Source organism: Cotesia glomerata, linkage group LG6, assembly GCF_020080835.1.
Source record: "Cotesia glomerata isolate CgM1 linkage group LG6, MPM_Cglom_v2.3, whole genome shotgun sequence".
NCBI lineage: Eukaryota > Metazoa > Arthropoda > Insecta > Hymenoptera > Braconidae > Cotesia > Cotesia glomerata.
Window position 1 is genome coordinate 8,678,312 of NC_058163.1, and position 14,290 is coordinate 8,692,601.

A 14,290-nucleotide genomic window follows, 5' to 3' on the forward strand; every position below is an offset into this window, starting at 1 on the left:
GTGAAAAGTTGTTTTTTTCACCTGACGAATCTAGGTGAGAAGAATTTTTTATTTTAAATTGGTCACTTGAAAAAAACTTATGTTTTTAAATTTTTTGAATAGTTGTTAAAACAAAATTTTTTTTCATTGAGTACTGTATAATTTTTTTACTGATTAATTTTTCGATTTTTAAAAGGAAAACTAACCATGGCCCTGCCAAATTTGAATGTGGACTTAATCATATCACCAGTTGAGTGGGAAATCGAATTGTCAAATTTTGTTTTAATGGATGTTATGAAATTAGCTTTACAGCGTCAATTTATTTTGACCGGTAACTTGAATGGAGCTAAAATAACCATTGCCGACGTCAGTGCAGAATCTGTGATGATTTTGGAAAAGACAGTTTGGTTCAAAGTTGATCGTGATTCATCAACTTTTCCATACATCATCAGTCGTGAAAAACTGTTTTCATCAGGATTCCAGGAACAGTTGGTGCAGCAACACCAACAATGTCAGCAACGACAGCAGCAGCAACAGCAGAAGAAGCCACAACCAATTGAGGTTATTTACCTCAGTGATGATGATTAGTTAATTATCATCATTGATTTTTTATATCATTTTTTTTTTAAAAAAACTTTTCTATCAAAAATATTATTCTATTATATGAAAGAGTTCATACATTTTATTAATATTATTGTATGTGGGGTATTCCATGCCAAATCGACCACTTTTGAACTCGACCCCTTTAAATTTTGCTGAAACATTTCCATTCTTTTCTACCCTTTGAAAAACACTTTTGAGAATTTTTTCAAATTTTTTTGGCCAACCCAAAAAAAGTTATGAATTTTTCAAAAAAACGGCTTTTTTATTTTCAAATAGCCATAACTTTTTTAGGCATCTACTTTTGGGGACCTTTTTTTTTTAAAAAATTTTTGTTTTTAAATGAACTTTTTGAAAAAATATATCAGAAAATTAAATATCATCAATTCTTCAAAATAATCGGCTTTTTTTGACCAAAACCGTTATTTTTTGGAAGTTCGACAGTTTTTTTTTTTTTTTTTTTTCTCAAAAAAAACTTCAATTAATATGACAACTTTTCCCGTCCATCTCGGAGTGGCTCGGATTTTTTTTTAATTTTTTTTATTCAATTGAAAAAAAATTGTCAAATTTTGAAAAATGGAAAAAAATTTTTTTTTCTAAGTTATTTCTATAATAAAATAAATGTAACTTAAATGTTTTGTGGTATAATATCCTTAATTTATAAGCTTATAAAACGATAGTAAATACTAAGATTCAAATTTGAACATATCAGTAATATCGATAATCTAGGGTATGACAATTATGGACTTATCTATAGTCAGTATAGTAAAAAACTATACGCTAGTATGTTTCGATTCATAAGTAAGGCTGTCACGCTCATATCCAAACATAACCTGTTAACCTTTTGTGTGATGTAGTGAGAGATTTTTGTCATTCCATTTTTTAAATAAGAGAATTATTGTTATAGTTGATTTGACCTTGTTTGAAAAGATAATTATCTTACTTCTACTCATCTACAGTGATTGGAATAATTTCATCGAGACATAATGGCATCAAAAATATTTTTCGATCGTTGTTGTAATCCATTTGATTGAGAATCACATTTTAAAAAAAAAAGTTTACGTCCAGCGACTGACATCATGAAAGTCACGTTGGGATTAAGTGATAATTATTTATTATGCAGTTCGTGTCGAAACAAAGCTTTAAAATTGGTAAAGGAACAAACAAATACTAGTAATGATACTACCGTTGATGCAAGTGATCATGAAGATGATTCTAGTGATAACAATGAGAACAGTGATGGTGCTGACAGTGATAGTAACACAACTGCCACAGATCTCCCGTTGTCCTCATCATTCCGTAAGTTTTTTTTAAATTATTTATACATTACTTGAATGCATTTTTAGCAGCTATACGATTCATTGTTTTTTTTAAGGTTCCTTGTCGTTTAATAGTGAACCCAAAGATTCACAATCAAGCTCGGCATCCCAAGTTAGTGCTGCAACTCAATTACCCAGTATAAACGATGCATTGCGACTATTAAATCAATCGCCAATTCCTTCAAAAAAATTGAATGATTATCAATTTTTGAGTAATAAAATAAATCAGACGTCTGACAGCTTGAAAAAAATTTTGCTCTCAACTGCTGACGAAGGATCAATTGATGACGATGGTGAAAATTTTCGTTCATTAATTGAAAAGCTGCACGATAAATTCAATGATAAAGAAACAGAAAAGTCTTTAAAGATACAAATCTTAACCTTGTTACCTGAAAAATGGGGTGAAAGACGTATTTGTAAAACTATGAATACATCAAGACATTTATCAAGAGTAGCAAAAAAGTTGGTTGAAGAAAAAGGTATACTTTCAACACCTGAAACAAAATTAGGTAGGTATAGCGTAAAATCAATGGCTCTAATACATCTGAAGATTGATTCACTTAACATTTTTTTTATAGGGACGACAATTACTGATCAAATATTATTGAAAATTGCGAATTTTTACAACGATGATGAGTATAGTGCTTTGATGCCCGGCATGAAAGACTTTGTTTCAGTTCGAAATGATGATGGTAATCGGGTACACGTCCAAAAACGGCTTGTTCTGTCTAATTTAAAAGAACTTTACCAATGTTTCCGTGAAATAAACCCTGCAGAGAAAGTTGGATTTTCGAAATTTGCTTCGTTACGGCCGAAACATTGTGTGTTAGCAGAAGCAAGTGGAACACATACTATCTGTGTATGTACTATCCATCAAAACTTTAAGTTGACGATGCTTGGTAATTATCCAATTTATTAATAATCATACGTGCCTAGATTTTCAGTTTAGTCAATCACTTTTATTTCAGGTGCAAATGTTCATTCTTTAACGAGGAATACAGAAAAGTCGTTGAAACACTATAATGATTGCTTGGACATGATAATATGTGAGACTCCAACAGAAAAATGTTATTTGGGTGGATGTAACAAGTGTCCAGGGGTAGATGAGTTGAGTAACATTTTACTGACATGTTTTGAGAATCAGGAAATCGAGAATGTCACGTACAAGCGTTGGGTATCAAAACCAAGGTGCAGTTTAGAAACTTTTATACAGCCTACAGAAGAATTTATTGAAAAACTTTGTAGTGAATTGAAAGTTCTTCTAGCTCACTCATTCATTGCAAAAGAACAAGCTAAGTTTTTAAAAACATCAAAGGAAACACTAAAACCAAATGAATATGTCATTATTTGTGATTTTGCAGAGAATTATGCGTTCGTAGTACAAAATGCAGCATCTGGTTTTCACTGGAATAATGATCAGGCGACAGTTTTTCCGGTAGTTATTTATTATAAAGTAAATGACAAACTTGAACACAGAAATTTAGTGATTATTTCAGACTGTAATAATCACGATGCTGTTGCTGTTCATGTTTTCATCAAAATAATAACTGATTATGTGAAAAGTCTTCCTGAACGCTGTAACAAGATTTATTACTTTTCTGATGGGGCTCCTCAACAGTTTAAAAACTTTAAAAATTTTGTTAATTTGTACTACCATGAAGATGATTTTGATATTCCTGCTGAATGGCATTTTTTTGCAACTGCCCATGGCAAAGGTCCGTGTGATGGAATTGGTGGTATCCTCAAACGACTTGCAGCAAGAGCAAGTCTCCAGCTTGCGGTAGATAAACAAATAACAACACCTATAGGACTTTACGAATGGACTTCTGATCCGGATAACTTGCCAAATATCATAGTCAAGTTTTCTCCAGAAGAAGACTATAATACAGCATTGAACGACTTGAATGACAGATTTACAAAAACGAAACCAATTGTAGGAACTCAACAACTACATTGTGTAATCCCCGACAAAAATGGTTGTTTGTATGTAAAAAAATTCTCAAACTCTAATGAACATAGAATTTGTAAAATATTGAAACGCCAGAGAGAACATTAATGATTAAATTATTATATTGTTTTTGTAAAATCATTAAAAATTAACAATATTAATTAATAAGCTTAGTATTTACTATCGTTTTATAAGCTTATAAATTAAGGATATTATACCACAAAACATTTAAATTACATTTATTTTATTATAGAAATAACTTAGAAAAAAAAAATTTTTTTCCATTTTTCAAAATTTGACAATTTTTTTTCAATTGAATAAAAAAAATTAAAAAAAAATCCGAGCCACTCCGAGATGGACGGGAAAAGTTGTCATATTAATTGAAGTTTTTTTTGAGAAAAAAAAAAAAAACTGTCGAACTTCCAAAAAATAACGGTTTTGGTCAAAAAAAGCCGATTATTTTGAAGAATTGATGATATTTAATTTTCTGATATATTTTTTCAAAAAGTTCATTTAAAAACAAAAATTTAAAAAAAAAAAAAGGTACCCAAAAGTCGATGCCTAAAAAAGTTATGGCTATTTGAAAATAAAAAAGCCGTTTTTTTGAAAAATTCATAACTTTTTTTGGGTTGGCCAAAAAAATTTGAAAAAATTCTCAAAAGTGTTTTTCAAAGGGTAGAAAAGAATAGAAATGTTTCAGCAAAATTTAAAGGGGTCGAGTTCAAAAGTGGTCGATTTGGCATGGAATACCCCATAAACATTAATATACGCGTCATTAAATAAATATTAAAAAGTTTTCAATTTTATAATAAACGAACCAAAGGTTAACCAAATGTTACAGATAATATTTAATATTTTTTAATAAAAAGATTAGTAATAATAATAATCTATAATCATCAATATATTTGTAATTGGATAACTATTACTAAATCTCCAGTTCTTAAATAAATAAACTAAAGGTTAACTTAAATTTTATGGAATATTCTGATTTTAATTTTTATAATCATTAATTTCCATTTAAATATTCTAATATTTATATTTACAACTTTTAATATAGGTGAAAATACGAAGCATCTATTGTTTCAGATCCAAGAGAAGAATAATTTAATCAATTCGTTTGGACATGAGCCTTCAGACCTGATCATGCATGAACAGGCATGGGCCTTCAGACCTGATCATGCATGAACAGGCATGAGTCTTCAGGCCTGGTCAGATATGAACAGGCACGAGTCTTCAGGCCTGATCAGACATGAACAGGCATGAGTCTTCAGGCATGAAAAATGACCATGCCTGCCCAGGCCTGACCAGGCCTGCCGATGCCTGCCCAGGCCTGACCAGGCCTGCCGATGCCTGACCAGGCCTGGTCAGGCATGATCATTTTTCATGCCTGATCAGGCCTGAAGACTCATGCATGTTCATGTTTGATCAGGTCTGATCATTTTTTCCCGGGATATTAATAATTTTCAATAACTTGTATAATATTAATAGAGTTCTGTAACACTGGACATATGTTTATCTGCAATTTTATCAATGATTTTGACTAAATTTGGACGAATAAAATTTGTATATGAAGATGCTACGTAATGATCAGAGTGTCGACAATATTTTGACAGACTTTTTCAATGTATTATAATTATTTGATATTGTATTAATTTTATTACTTTTGTCATTTTTGTTGTTGATATAATTTATTGTATATTAATTTTTTATATTGTCTGTTTGTTTGTCAGATACTTGAGGATGCCGAAATAACACAGACGAAACGTCGTATATATGAAAATAAAAAGTCAAAACTGATTACTTTGGTTTTTTCACCTGATTCGCACTTCCTACATAAATAATAAATTTATTAAGTTTTAAAAAAAAATTTTTTTAATAGGGTTTTGTTGGAATAACTTTTAAACGGCTTTAGCGATCAATTTCAAAAACTAATCAGCTCTTAACATCAAAAAACCACGTCGATCGCCGCCAGTCAGGTCAAAATTGGTTGATTCGTTCGTGAGTTATCGTTGACGAAAGAAAACCGAAAAAAGTGTTTTTTCGGAATTACTCCGAAATTTTTGGTTTTATCAATTTAAACTTGAAGATTCTTTATGAAGCTTAAAAAACTGCATCAAGCGCCACCAACCGCATGAAAATCGGTTCATTTATTCAAAAGTCATTGCGATTTGAAAATTCAAAAAATACCCGGGAAAAAATGATAAGATATGAACAGGCATGAGTCTTCAGGTCTGATCAGACATGAAAAATGACCGGGTCTGATCAGACCTGGTCAGGCATGTTCATGTCTGATCAGATCTGTTCATGCCTGACTCGATTAGGTCCATAAAAAAAAAAAAAAAGATTGGTGCCGACGGGGATTCGAACCATGTACGTTGCGCTCTTCAGACTGATACTTTACCTATTGACCCAATGACTTATATTAATTCTAGAGTACCTTTCAAACTACTTTAAGTAATTTAAATTTTATACATGACTTATCCTTATAGTTAACGGAGTTCTATACTTAATTTATTAATTAATTATTAATAATTAATTATACACAGTAAAAAATTTCGCGTCATAGCGTCAAACAATTTTGTGTTAAAAATTTTTATGTTAAATATTTAACACTTTTTTGTGTTGATTTAACAGAATAAATGTTAAATTTACACATAAAAGTGTTAAATATTTAACACAAAAATTTTTAACACTAAGATTTTTGACGCAATGACGCAAAATTTTTTACTGTGTATATTAGAGTGATTTATTTGGGACGGCTGTGTATTTTATTCGCTACATTAACATATGGTTCTATGTAAAGTAAAAAAAAACAATTTCTTCAAGGTTTATTCCGTAATTATAATTTTATTGTATTCTTTAAAAATTGAATTTTTTTTTAATTAAAACGTATAGGAAATGAAGAATTATTTGTGTGTTCTACAATTTAAAAGCCTTTGACACTACTGCAATGGACCAAGGCGTAGCTTAAGATAATAGCAGAAACCTTGAAAGGACTTATCGATATCAACTGACATATTTTGGTATATTTTAACGCTATCAAACTCAAACTTTTACTAAATAATCTTATTTTTCGCGTATTCAATGGAACATAGTAAAAAATTTTATGTCATTGCGTCAAAATTCATCGTTTTGGCATGGAAAATTAAAAAGTTCATGCTTATATAAGTCGAAATTTTTAATGAAAGTTTTACATTTAAAATTTATAAGGGGATAGAAACTGACACGTCATACGGAACAAATTAATTTTAAAAATAGAACTGCAGTCTATATAGTTCGATAAAATTTTTCTTCCAGATTTAAAATATCATTTAAGAGGGCAAATCATGCATGAACAGTTCTTGTCAGCTGATATATGGAGTTTTAATCCTTTTTATTAGGCTAGAACAGACATGATCAGACATGGACTGGTCTGATCAGGTCTGAGCGTATTTAACGCTTCAGACATGAACAGGCATGGACAGGTCTGATCAGGTCTGAGCATATTTAATGCTTCAGACATGAACAGACATAAGAAGGCATGACAGGCTTGATCAGATCTGATCAGGTCTGAGCGTATTTAATGCTTCAGACATGAACAGACATGAGCAGGCATGAACAGGCATGAGCGTATTTAATGCTTCAGACATGAACAGGCATGAACAGACATGGACAGGTCTGATCAGGCCTAATTTCAGGCCTGATCATACCTGATCAGTTCGGATTTCAGGTCTGATCAGATATGAACAGGTCTAATCAGTCCTGATCATTTTTTCCCGGGTAGTGTGTTATCAAACTTTTGAGTTCGAAGAGCTCAAAAGCATACAAAATCTATTTTTTTGAGCTCGGAGAGCTCAAAAACGTCATAAGTGCAATTTCAAGCGTTTAGGTATAGAATTGGCGGGAAGTTGCAGGGATGGCCTTCAGGGTCAACCGTTTTCCTAATTTTTTTTTTTTTAAAGATAGAAATTTTTGCAACGTTCTGAATTTTTACAACGGCTGAATTTGAAATTACATTTTTCAAACATTTATTAACTCAAGTTTGATTGCGCGCTAGACCTTTGCCAGTTTAATTCTTAAAAGGTCTCTTTAATTTATCTAATTGACAACCTACCAAAGACTTGGGAGAAAAATCTTTTGATGCAAGCATGGATTCGCAAACAGTCAAACATTCATGCTTGTCATGAATCAATCAATTATCGCTGAGAATTGATCTTACCTAGAAACAAACACCTTAGAAGCTCGGTTGAAAGGAATCATCCGAAACCTCGTTCATGTGATTAAATTTGAATTTTTTACACAGATCAATGTGAATACTGCAGAACTCGTTGCTCAATAGGGCCGTAGAGGTAATTAAAATTTAAACAACATTAATGATTCTTTTCTAATAAATCTTTAGGAAAGTTTTTATTTTTACATCTTTTTTCAGGACAAAGTGGTTTATTTGATTTTATTTATGAAAAGATGGTTGAAAAAGTTTTCAAGTTGACGAAGAACTTATTCCTCCCAGGTATAGTACTTACTAGTTTACATTTTTATTAATTTTTTATATCTATACATGTCTATATTCATAAATTTTTTTTATTTGTGTACAAAGGAACAAATCATTTCTGTCATAATAATAGATGAAACTATTCCAGTAATAAATCTGGAAAAAGAAAAACTAGATGTGAAGGTGAAAGTGTTATCATTATTACAGGTAATAAATGAAGCCGTGAATGAGTATTTCTCAGAGTTCAGCCTTTCACTCAAGAAGAGAAAAAGAGCAAAAATAATACATAATAGGTTATTACATAAAAAAGTCAAAATTGTGACTAATGAGTTTAATAATATGTAATACCGACGAATAATAAAATGTGCAGTAATTTTCAACATATAGGGACTATATCGCTGAATGTATAGTATTACAGGGATTTTAATTTAGTATAGTATAGTATTTCGGCATTTTAATGTAGTACCAAAAAAAAAAAAAAAAAAAAAATACAGTGAATTTAGTGATGGCATAAGATAATTTAGTAAGAGGTTAGTGATTTAGTATAGTATAGTATTTCGGCATTTTAATGTAGTACCAAAAAAAAAAAAAAAAAAAAAAAAAAAACAGCGAATTTAGTGATGGCATAAGATAATTTAGTAAGAGGTTAGTGATTAAAAATTTACAATTCACATAATTTATTTCATTTTTCACATTTATTTCATCTCAACTATGTACTATCAATATTTTATAAGAATTCAAAGTCAAATTTTTCAGCTGTACCACCCACGTTGATGATAAAAGCTAGTAAGATTTCTTAATTTTTCAAGGAAAATTTCATTTTCTTGTATTTTTGAATTCTTAAGAAGAAGTGTAAGGTTTTCCACATCCACATCATTTTTCTCAAAATTCAAAGTCAGTATTTGGAGCACTACAACACAATGTAAAAATTCCAATTGAGCGTTCTGAACTAATTCTTTATGAAAGCTGTCTCGCGTGTACGAATCACTATCGAAATTGAACAACTCAAGTCTGTTTTTAAGAGTTTCATAGTATAGATCTACAAGTTCATCGAAGTGACAATTCAAAACTTCTTGATCAGTACTGGTGCAAAGGAAAAATATGAGTTCACGTAACGGATTGAGAAACATGTAGTTTTGAAAATCTATAAATTTGATATTTGCGGAATCTTTCAAATTGTTTGATCGACGGAATAATAAATTCATAATTAAAAAATCTCCATGAATAATTGTTGACCACGGTTCAACCGGAATTTCTGCCTGAGGATTTGATCTAATTAACTCCGCTAATTTAATACACGAATCTAAGAATTTATTCATTTGTACATCACTGGCAATCAGCTTGAAAATATTTTCGATGACACTGCTCCAATCTTCAGGATACTTGACTTTCATTTCTGAAGATAAATCCTTTATAATTTCAAACTCTTCGGCGTTTTTATGTTTCATTGCGATTCCAGTGGAATGAAATTTAGCTATTGCTTGTATTACTAGTCGCGAATGATTAAGATCAGTACCAATTCTCCGATCAACTGTATAATAACCCCATGATCTCAAATTTTCCAACACAATTAATGCATTATCGTTTAAATCAATATCTTTACTAGAACTTAATTTTGAGCCGTAATAAGTTGGAGCAATATTCAACAACTCACTGTCACATACACCATTATCAATTTCGAATTTTTTATAAGCCGGCAATATGTTATTATACATAAAAATTTCTTTTTTGAACATTAACTGAAGATCAAACACTTCGCGATAGTTTTTTACTGTTGGTGGTATTTTAATAATTACATGGAGATCACGATCTTCATTTGGATTTTTTTCTTCACTAATTTTTAAATCAACGCCAATTATTTTGCTCTGATAATTTTCACCAACGGATGTTAATTTTTTTGTCACATAACTCTTAATACAATATTTATTAAAACCCGATAACTGTTTTAACAAAACGTCTAGATCTTTCAAATGATTACACATTTTAAGAATTAAACTAATATTTTAAATAAAACAGTCTGTAGTGGCTAAAAATTGACAGCAATGTAATAATATTATTTTACTACTGCGACTGAAATAAGAGTGTCTAAAGTACAAATAAAACTAAGTTAAACAGTCGTTAGATCTTAATTACTTTTATTATAAAATTTCACAACTTATTATCAAAGATAAATAAACACTGATAAAAATTTTGATATCCTAAATGAAAATATCTATTATTATATTAATTTTATTTCTTAATTATTTCTTTCTAAAAGAAAATATAATAAATATTATATAGTATGTTATCACTTGAGAAAATTTAGATCAAATGATTGACACTATTAGATATCTAAGTCTTCAAAACACTGAGTAACATTATTAATATTACTTGTTTATATTATGATAGGCTGCTGAATATTGATTGCATGATTTTTATCGTGATGACGAAAACTTTATACCACAATATTTTTAATTCTTGGTTATTACTCAAGAAAGTGTATAAGATTTGATGATTGGTATTTGTGGTATAAAAATATAAAAATAATCAGTATTGAATATCATAACCAGTTATACTTGTCTGAGATTTTACAATAAATACGTAATTAAGGATCAAAATACAATAAAAGTATTATTACAAATCATTATGTTATTAAAACCAAAAAAGAAAATTTACAGAGATACAAAAGTTTTCGAATTCAATTCACTCCTTTACTTCGTATATAACAAAATGTTTCATAATTTGCTATATATACACTAATAGTAATAAAAATTTCTTCTTAAAGAGAAGTCAAAATTGTTACAATTTTTAATTATTTTTGAAAAAATTTTTCCAACTATATTGTACAATTCATTTCTTAAGTTTATGATTAGTTCATTTTACAATGGTATCTATTATTTTTAAAAATTTTTCATACCATCTTGTAGTCACGAAAACTATTTTTCTAAAGTCCTTTTTGATTTATGTGAAGATACTTTTCTGCTGACTCATCAATATCTACTAAAAGGTATTTGACGTGGGAACAATAAGTTTTCTAAGACGCGGCAACAGGTATAACTTCGAAGGCTGAAAAATTTTACGGTTTGAAAATTATAATGAATTATATACTTTAAGTAAACCATATGCATTGACAGCTGCAATTTTGAAGGAGTACGCTAGCCACTTGGTAATGAAAATCGGGGGTTTTTTTTTTTTTTTTTATTTTTTTTTTTTTTTTTCTAAAGATTTATTTCAAATATTCCAATTTTAAGTAACGAAAGATAATGATGACAGTTTTGTGGAATTAAAAAGAAAATGTGTAGTAAGAAAAAAAAATATCTCTGTTAAAATTTTTTTTTTTTTTAGAATTAAAAATTTTAAAACGAGCTATAGGAAATGAAAAAATTAATTATTTAAAAATGCTTGTTCCAAGTATGCATACATTTCTTAAAATTTATTACATCGAAAGAATAAAACAATTAGGCATTTATAAAAGAAATTACAAAATCAAATTTCAGAATCATTTTTTTTTTTTTTTTTATTCCGCAATGAAGCATTAAGTTTCTGAAATGAATGTGAATGTTTACCGTCATGTAAAAATATAACAATATTTCTAGGAGTTGTATGTGGAAGTTTTTTTTTTTACTTGAAAATTTTGAAAATATTTTTCAGTGGAACTCAATGTAAAATTGTAACTAAGCTGGTAAAGTTTCAAATTAGAAAATTCATTCATCTTGTATTTTACAAATTATGCTATATTTGCTCCAATATTTGAGATTATCTTTAGTCTTTTGAATTACTTGGTAACTTAATGAATATGTGAACATTCACATAACATTTAGTTTTCATAAATAATTAACAAAATTAACCTGTTCTTTTAGGCTTTTCTAAGTACTCAAAAGTTTCTGTAACTGATCTTTTTGTGCCATATAGAGTAGCCAGTCAAAATTTACTTTGCTGGTACTGTATATTCTCTTACATGAGATCCTAGATCACCACAGTGCATCTAAGAGAACGTCTTATAAAATGATCAGCTGTAAATCATAAAATTCAAAACTGAATTTTCAGAAATCAAATACTAATTGGATTTGATGAGCATATTTTAATTTGGTGATGAATTTCGATGGGCAATTTAATTACTGACTGTCAAGTTACTTAATTTCATTGAAGTCATGGAATTTTCAAAATTCTGATAAAACTAGCATAAATATCAAACGATTAGATAGTAAACGACCGTTGATTTTATTTCAATTTGATAGATACGGTAAACTTATCAAAATGTATGCGATACCAAAACATTCATAATAGAATTAACTTCTCATTGAACTCTGTAGTTGTCTATGATTGATTTTAACTGTTTTTAACAATTTACTGAAAGATTGATTCTAAGATAGAAAAATAATTTAATTATATTAAAATTTGACTTTGAGATTTATTTTATATATGAGAGAAAGAAGTTCAATATTTTTTATGAATAAAAGGAAAGAGACTAAAATTTTTTTACTTCCAAATGAAAAAATCAAGAAACTAAAAACTTTTTTCGAAAAAATAAGAATTGAATCAAAGCCAAAAAAATTTTAATGTAATTTTAAATTGTTACAGGGTAAACTTTTCGGCTTTAAGTCGGATATTTTTTCTATAATTAAAAAAAAAAATTGCCGATTTTTTATCATTTTTTTTTTTGACTTCATTATTTTTATACAATTGTAATAAATATTAATAAAATAACCATTTTACACTCACCTATAAGGATAATTAAAAAAAAAAAAACGTATTATAATACCACGAACAATGAAAAAATGTAACCACTGATTTATTCGATATTTAAATAACTAGAAAAAAAAACTTTTTTTTTAAATTTAATGTTACTCGTATATTATTATTAGATAACGAATTGTGAATATTTGCAATCTAGCGACAGAAAATATTGAAAAACATGTTGATCATTTTAAGTCGCACCCAAGAATGATCAGAACTGAATTTCAACTGTTACATTCTTTGAGGATTGTGACCTGCACCGCCTGGTAGGAACTGCTACCATATGCTGCGCATGCTCTAAAGTATACTTTTCCTTTTCAGTTACCAACGCTACAACCATATTGTAAGGCTGTCATTCTACAGCTAATGCACTCTCATCACGATACTCACGATAGTCATTTCTCCTTCATGATGTCCATTTTCAGGGGATTTTTATATGATTCCTTCAATATTATCATAAGGGTATTGATTGTTGCTTTCTTACTGTGTGATAAAAGATACAAATGATAGGAGTGATGTACGGTTATTAAGTTCCATTGTGAAAAAGAATTATTGTTAAATGTTATTTGATAAACGACGGAGGCTGACTCTATTGACACCATCATAAATTATTATCGTTTAATTATTTACTGAATAAGGAAGGATAAGAGCTATTATATCTTAGTGGACTAACACAATAAAAATACTCAGCTCCTGTCGCTTAATTAACATTAAAATGAGAGTAGTGGCATAAACTTCGTTAAGAATTATTAAGATGTTGAAAATTTCATTAAAGATTAATGACAAAGCTAAAAAAAATGAATCCGAAAATTTTATATAATTTCAGATTTCTTGAACACACCACCATATTGACAGTTGTTTTCACTAAAGATCTAAAAAAAATTTTAAAAACGCGTTTTTTCACTAAAACTGATAATTAATACACTAAGCAATGTTTTCAATGAGTTCAGTATCCTTGACTAATGTAAATCTATTTAAATATATAATATGATTATATATATACAAGCGAAATCGTTTTTTCTTGAGTTGACATGCTTCCGAAAAAATTTGCGGTACTCAATGACGCGCGCCAAGTACGATAAAAATTTTTTTTTTTAATTTTTAACAAATTTTATTTCAATTTTTTCAACATTATGATGGTTTCTTGGTATTTTTTTGTATTTCACATCTTTTTGTAGAGAGTGAAAATTATTGAAACGAGCCTAATTTTTTTTGTAAAGTGCAAATGTTATTGAGATGAGTTCTATGAACGTGGAC

General features: G+C 29.0%; 3 protein-coding genes across 4 annotated transcripts; 2 read left to right on the forward strand and 1 right to left on the reverse strand.

The window, feature by feature from the left end:
* The first annotated feature begins 1,303 nt into the window (after positions 1 to 1,303).
* LOC123267862 lies at positions 1,304 to 2,817 on the forward strand. Its single transcript, XM_044732748.1, has 3 exons — positions 1,304 to 1,878; positions 1,955 to 2,407; positions 2,477 to 2,817. The coding sequence occupies exons 1-3, from the start codon at positions 1,659 to 1,661 to the stop codon at positions 2,815 to 2,817; spliced, it is 1,014 nt and encodes a 337-aa protein (XP_044588683.1). The 5' UTR covers positions 1,304 to 1,658.
* Positions 2,818 to 2,871: 54 nt separating this feature from the next.
* Positions 2,872 to 4,257, forward strand: LOC123266917. Of its 2 annotated transcripts, none has more exons than XM_044731366.1 (2): positions 2,872 to 3,333; positions 3,517 to 4,072. In XM_044731366.1, exons 1-2 carry the CDS (start codon positions 2,935 to 2,937, stop codon positions 3,952 to 3,954), a joined length of 837 nt encoding a protein of 278 aa, XP_044587301.1. In that variant the 5' UTR covers positions 2,872 to 2,934; the 3' UTR covers positions 3,955 to 4,072. The 2 variants fall into 2 exon arrangements, 1 of the variants encoding a protein (XP_044587301.1); XR_006509897.1 differs by having other exon boundaries at positions 3,383 to 4,257.
* Positions 4,258 to 8,749: 4,492 nt separating this feature from the next.
* On the reverse strand, positions 8,750 to 10,471 carry LOC123266914. The gene has a single exon (XM_044731363.1). It carries the CDS (start codon positions 10,297 to 10,299, stop codon positions 9,070 to 9,072), a length of 1,230 nt encoding a protein of 409 aa, XP_044587298.1. The 5' UTR covers positions 10,300 to 10,471; the 3' UTR covers positions 8,750 to 9,069.
* Between the last annotated feature and the right edge of the window lie 3,819 nt (positions 10,472 to 14,290).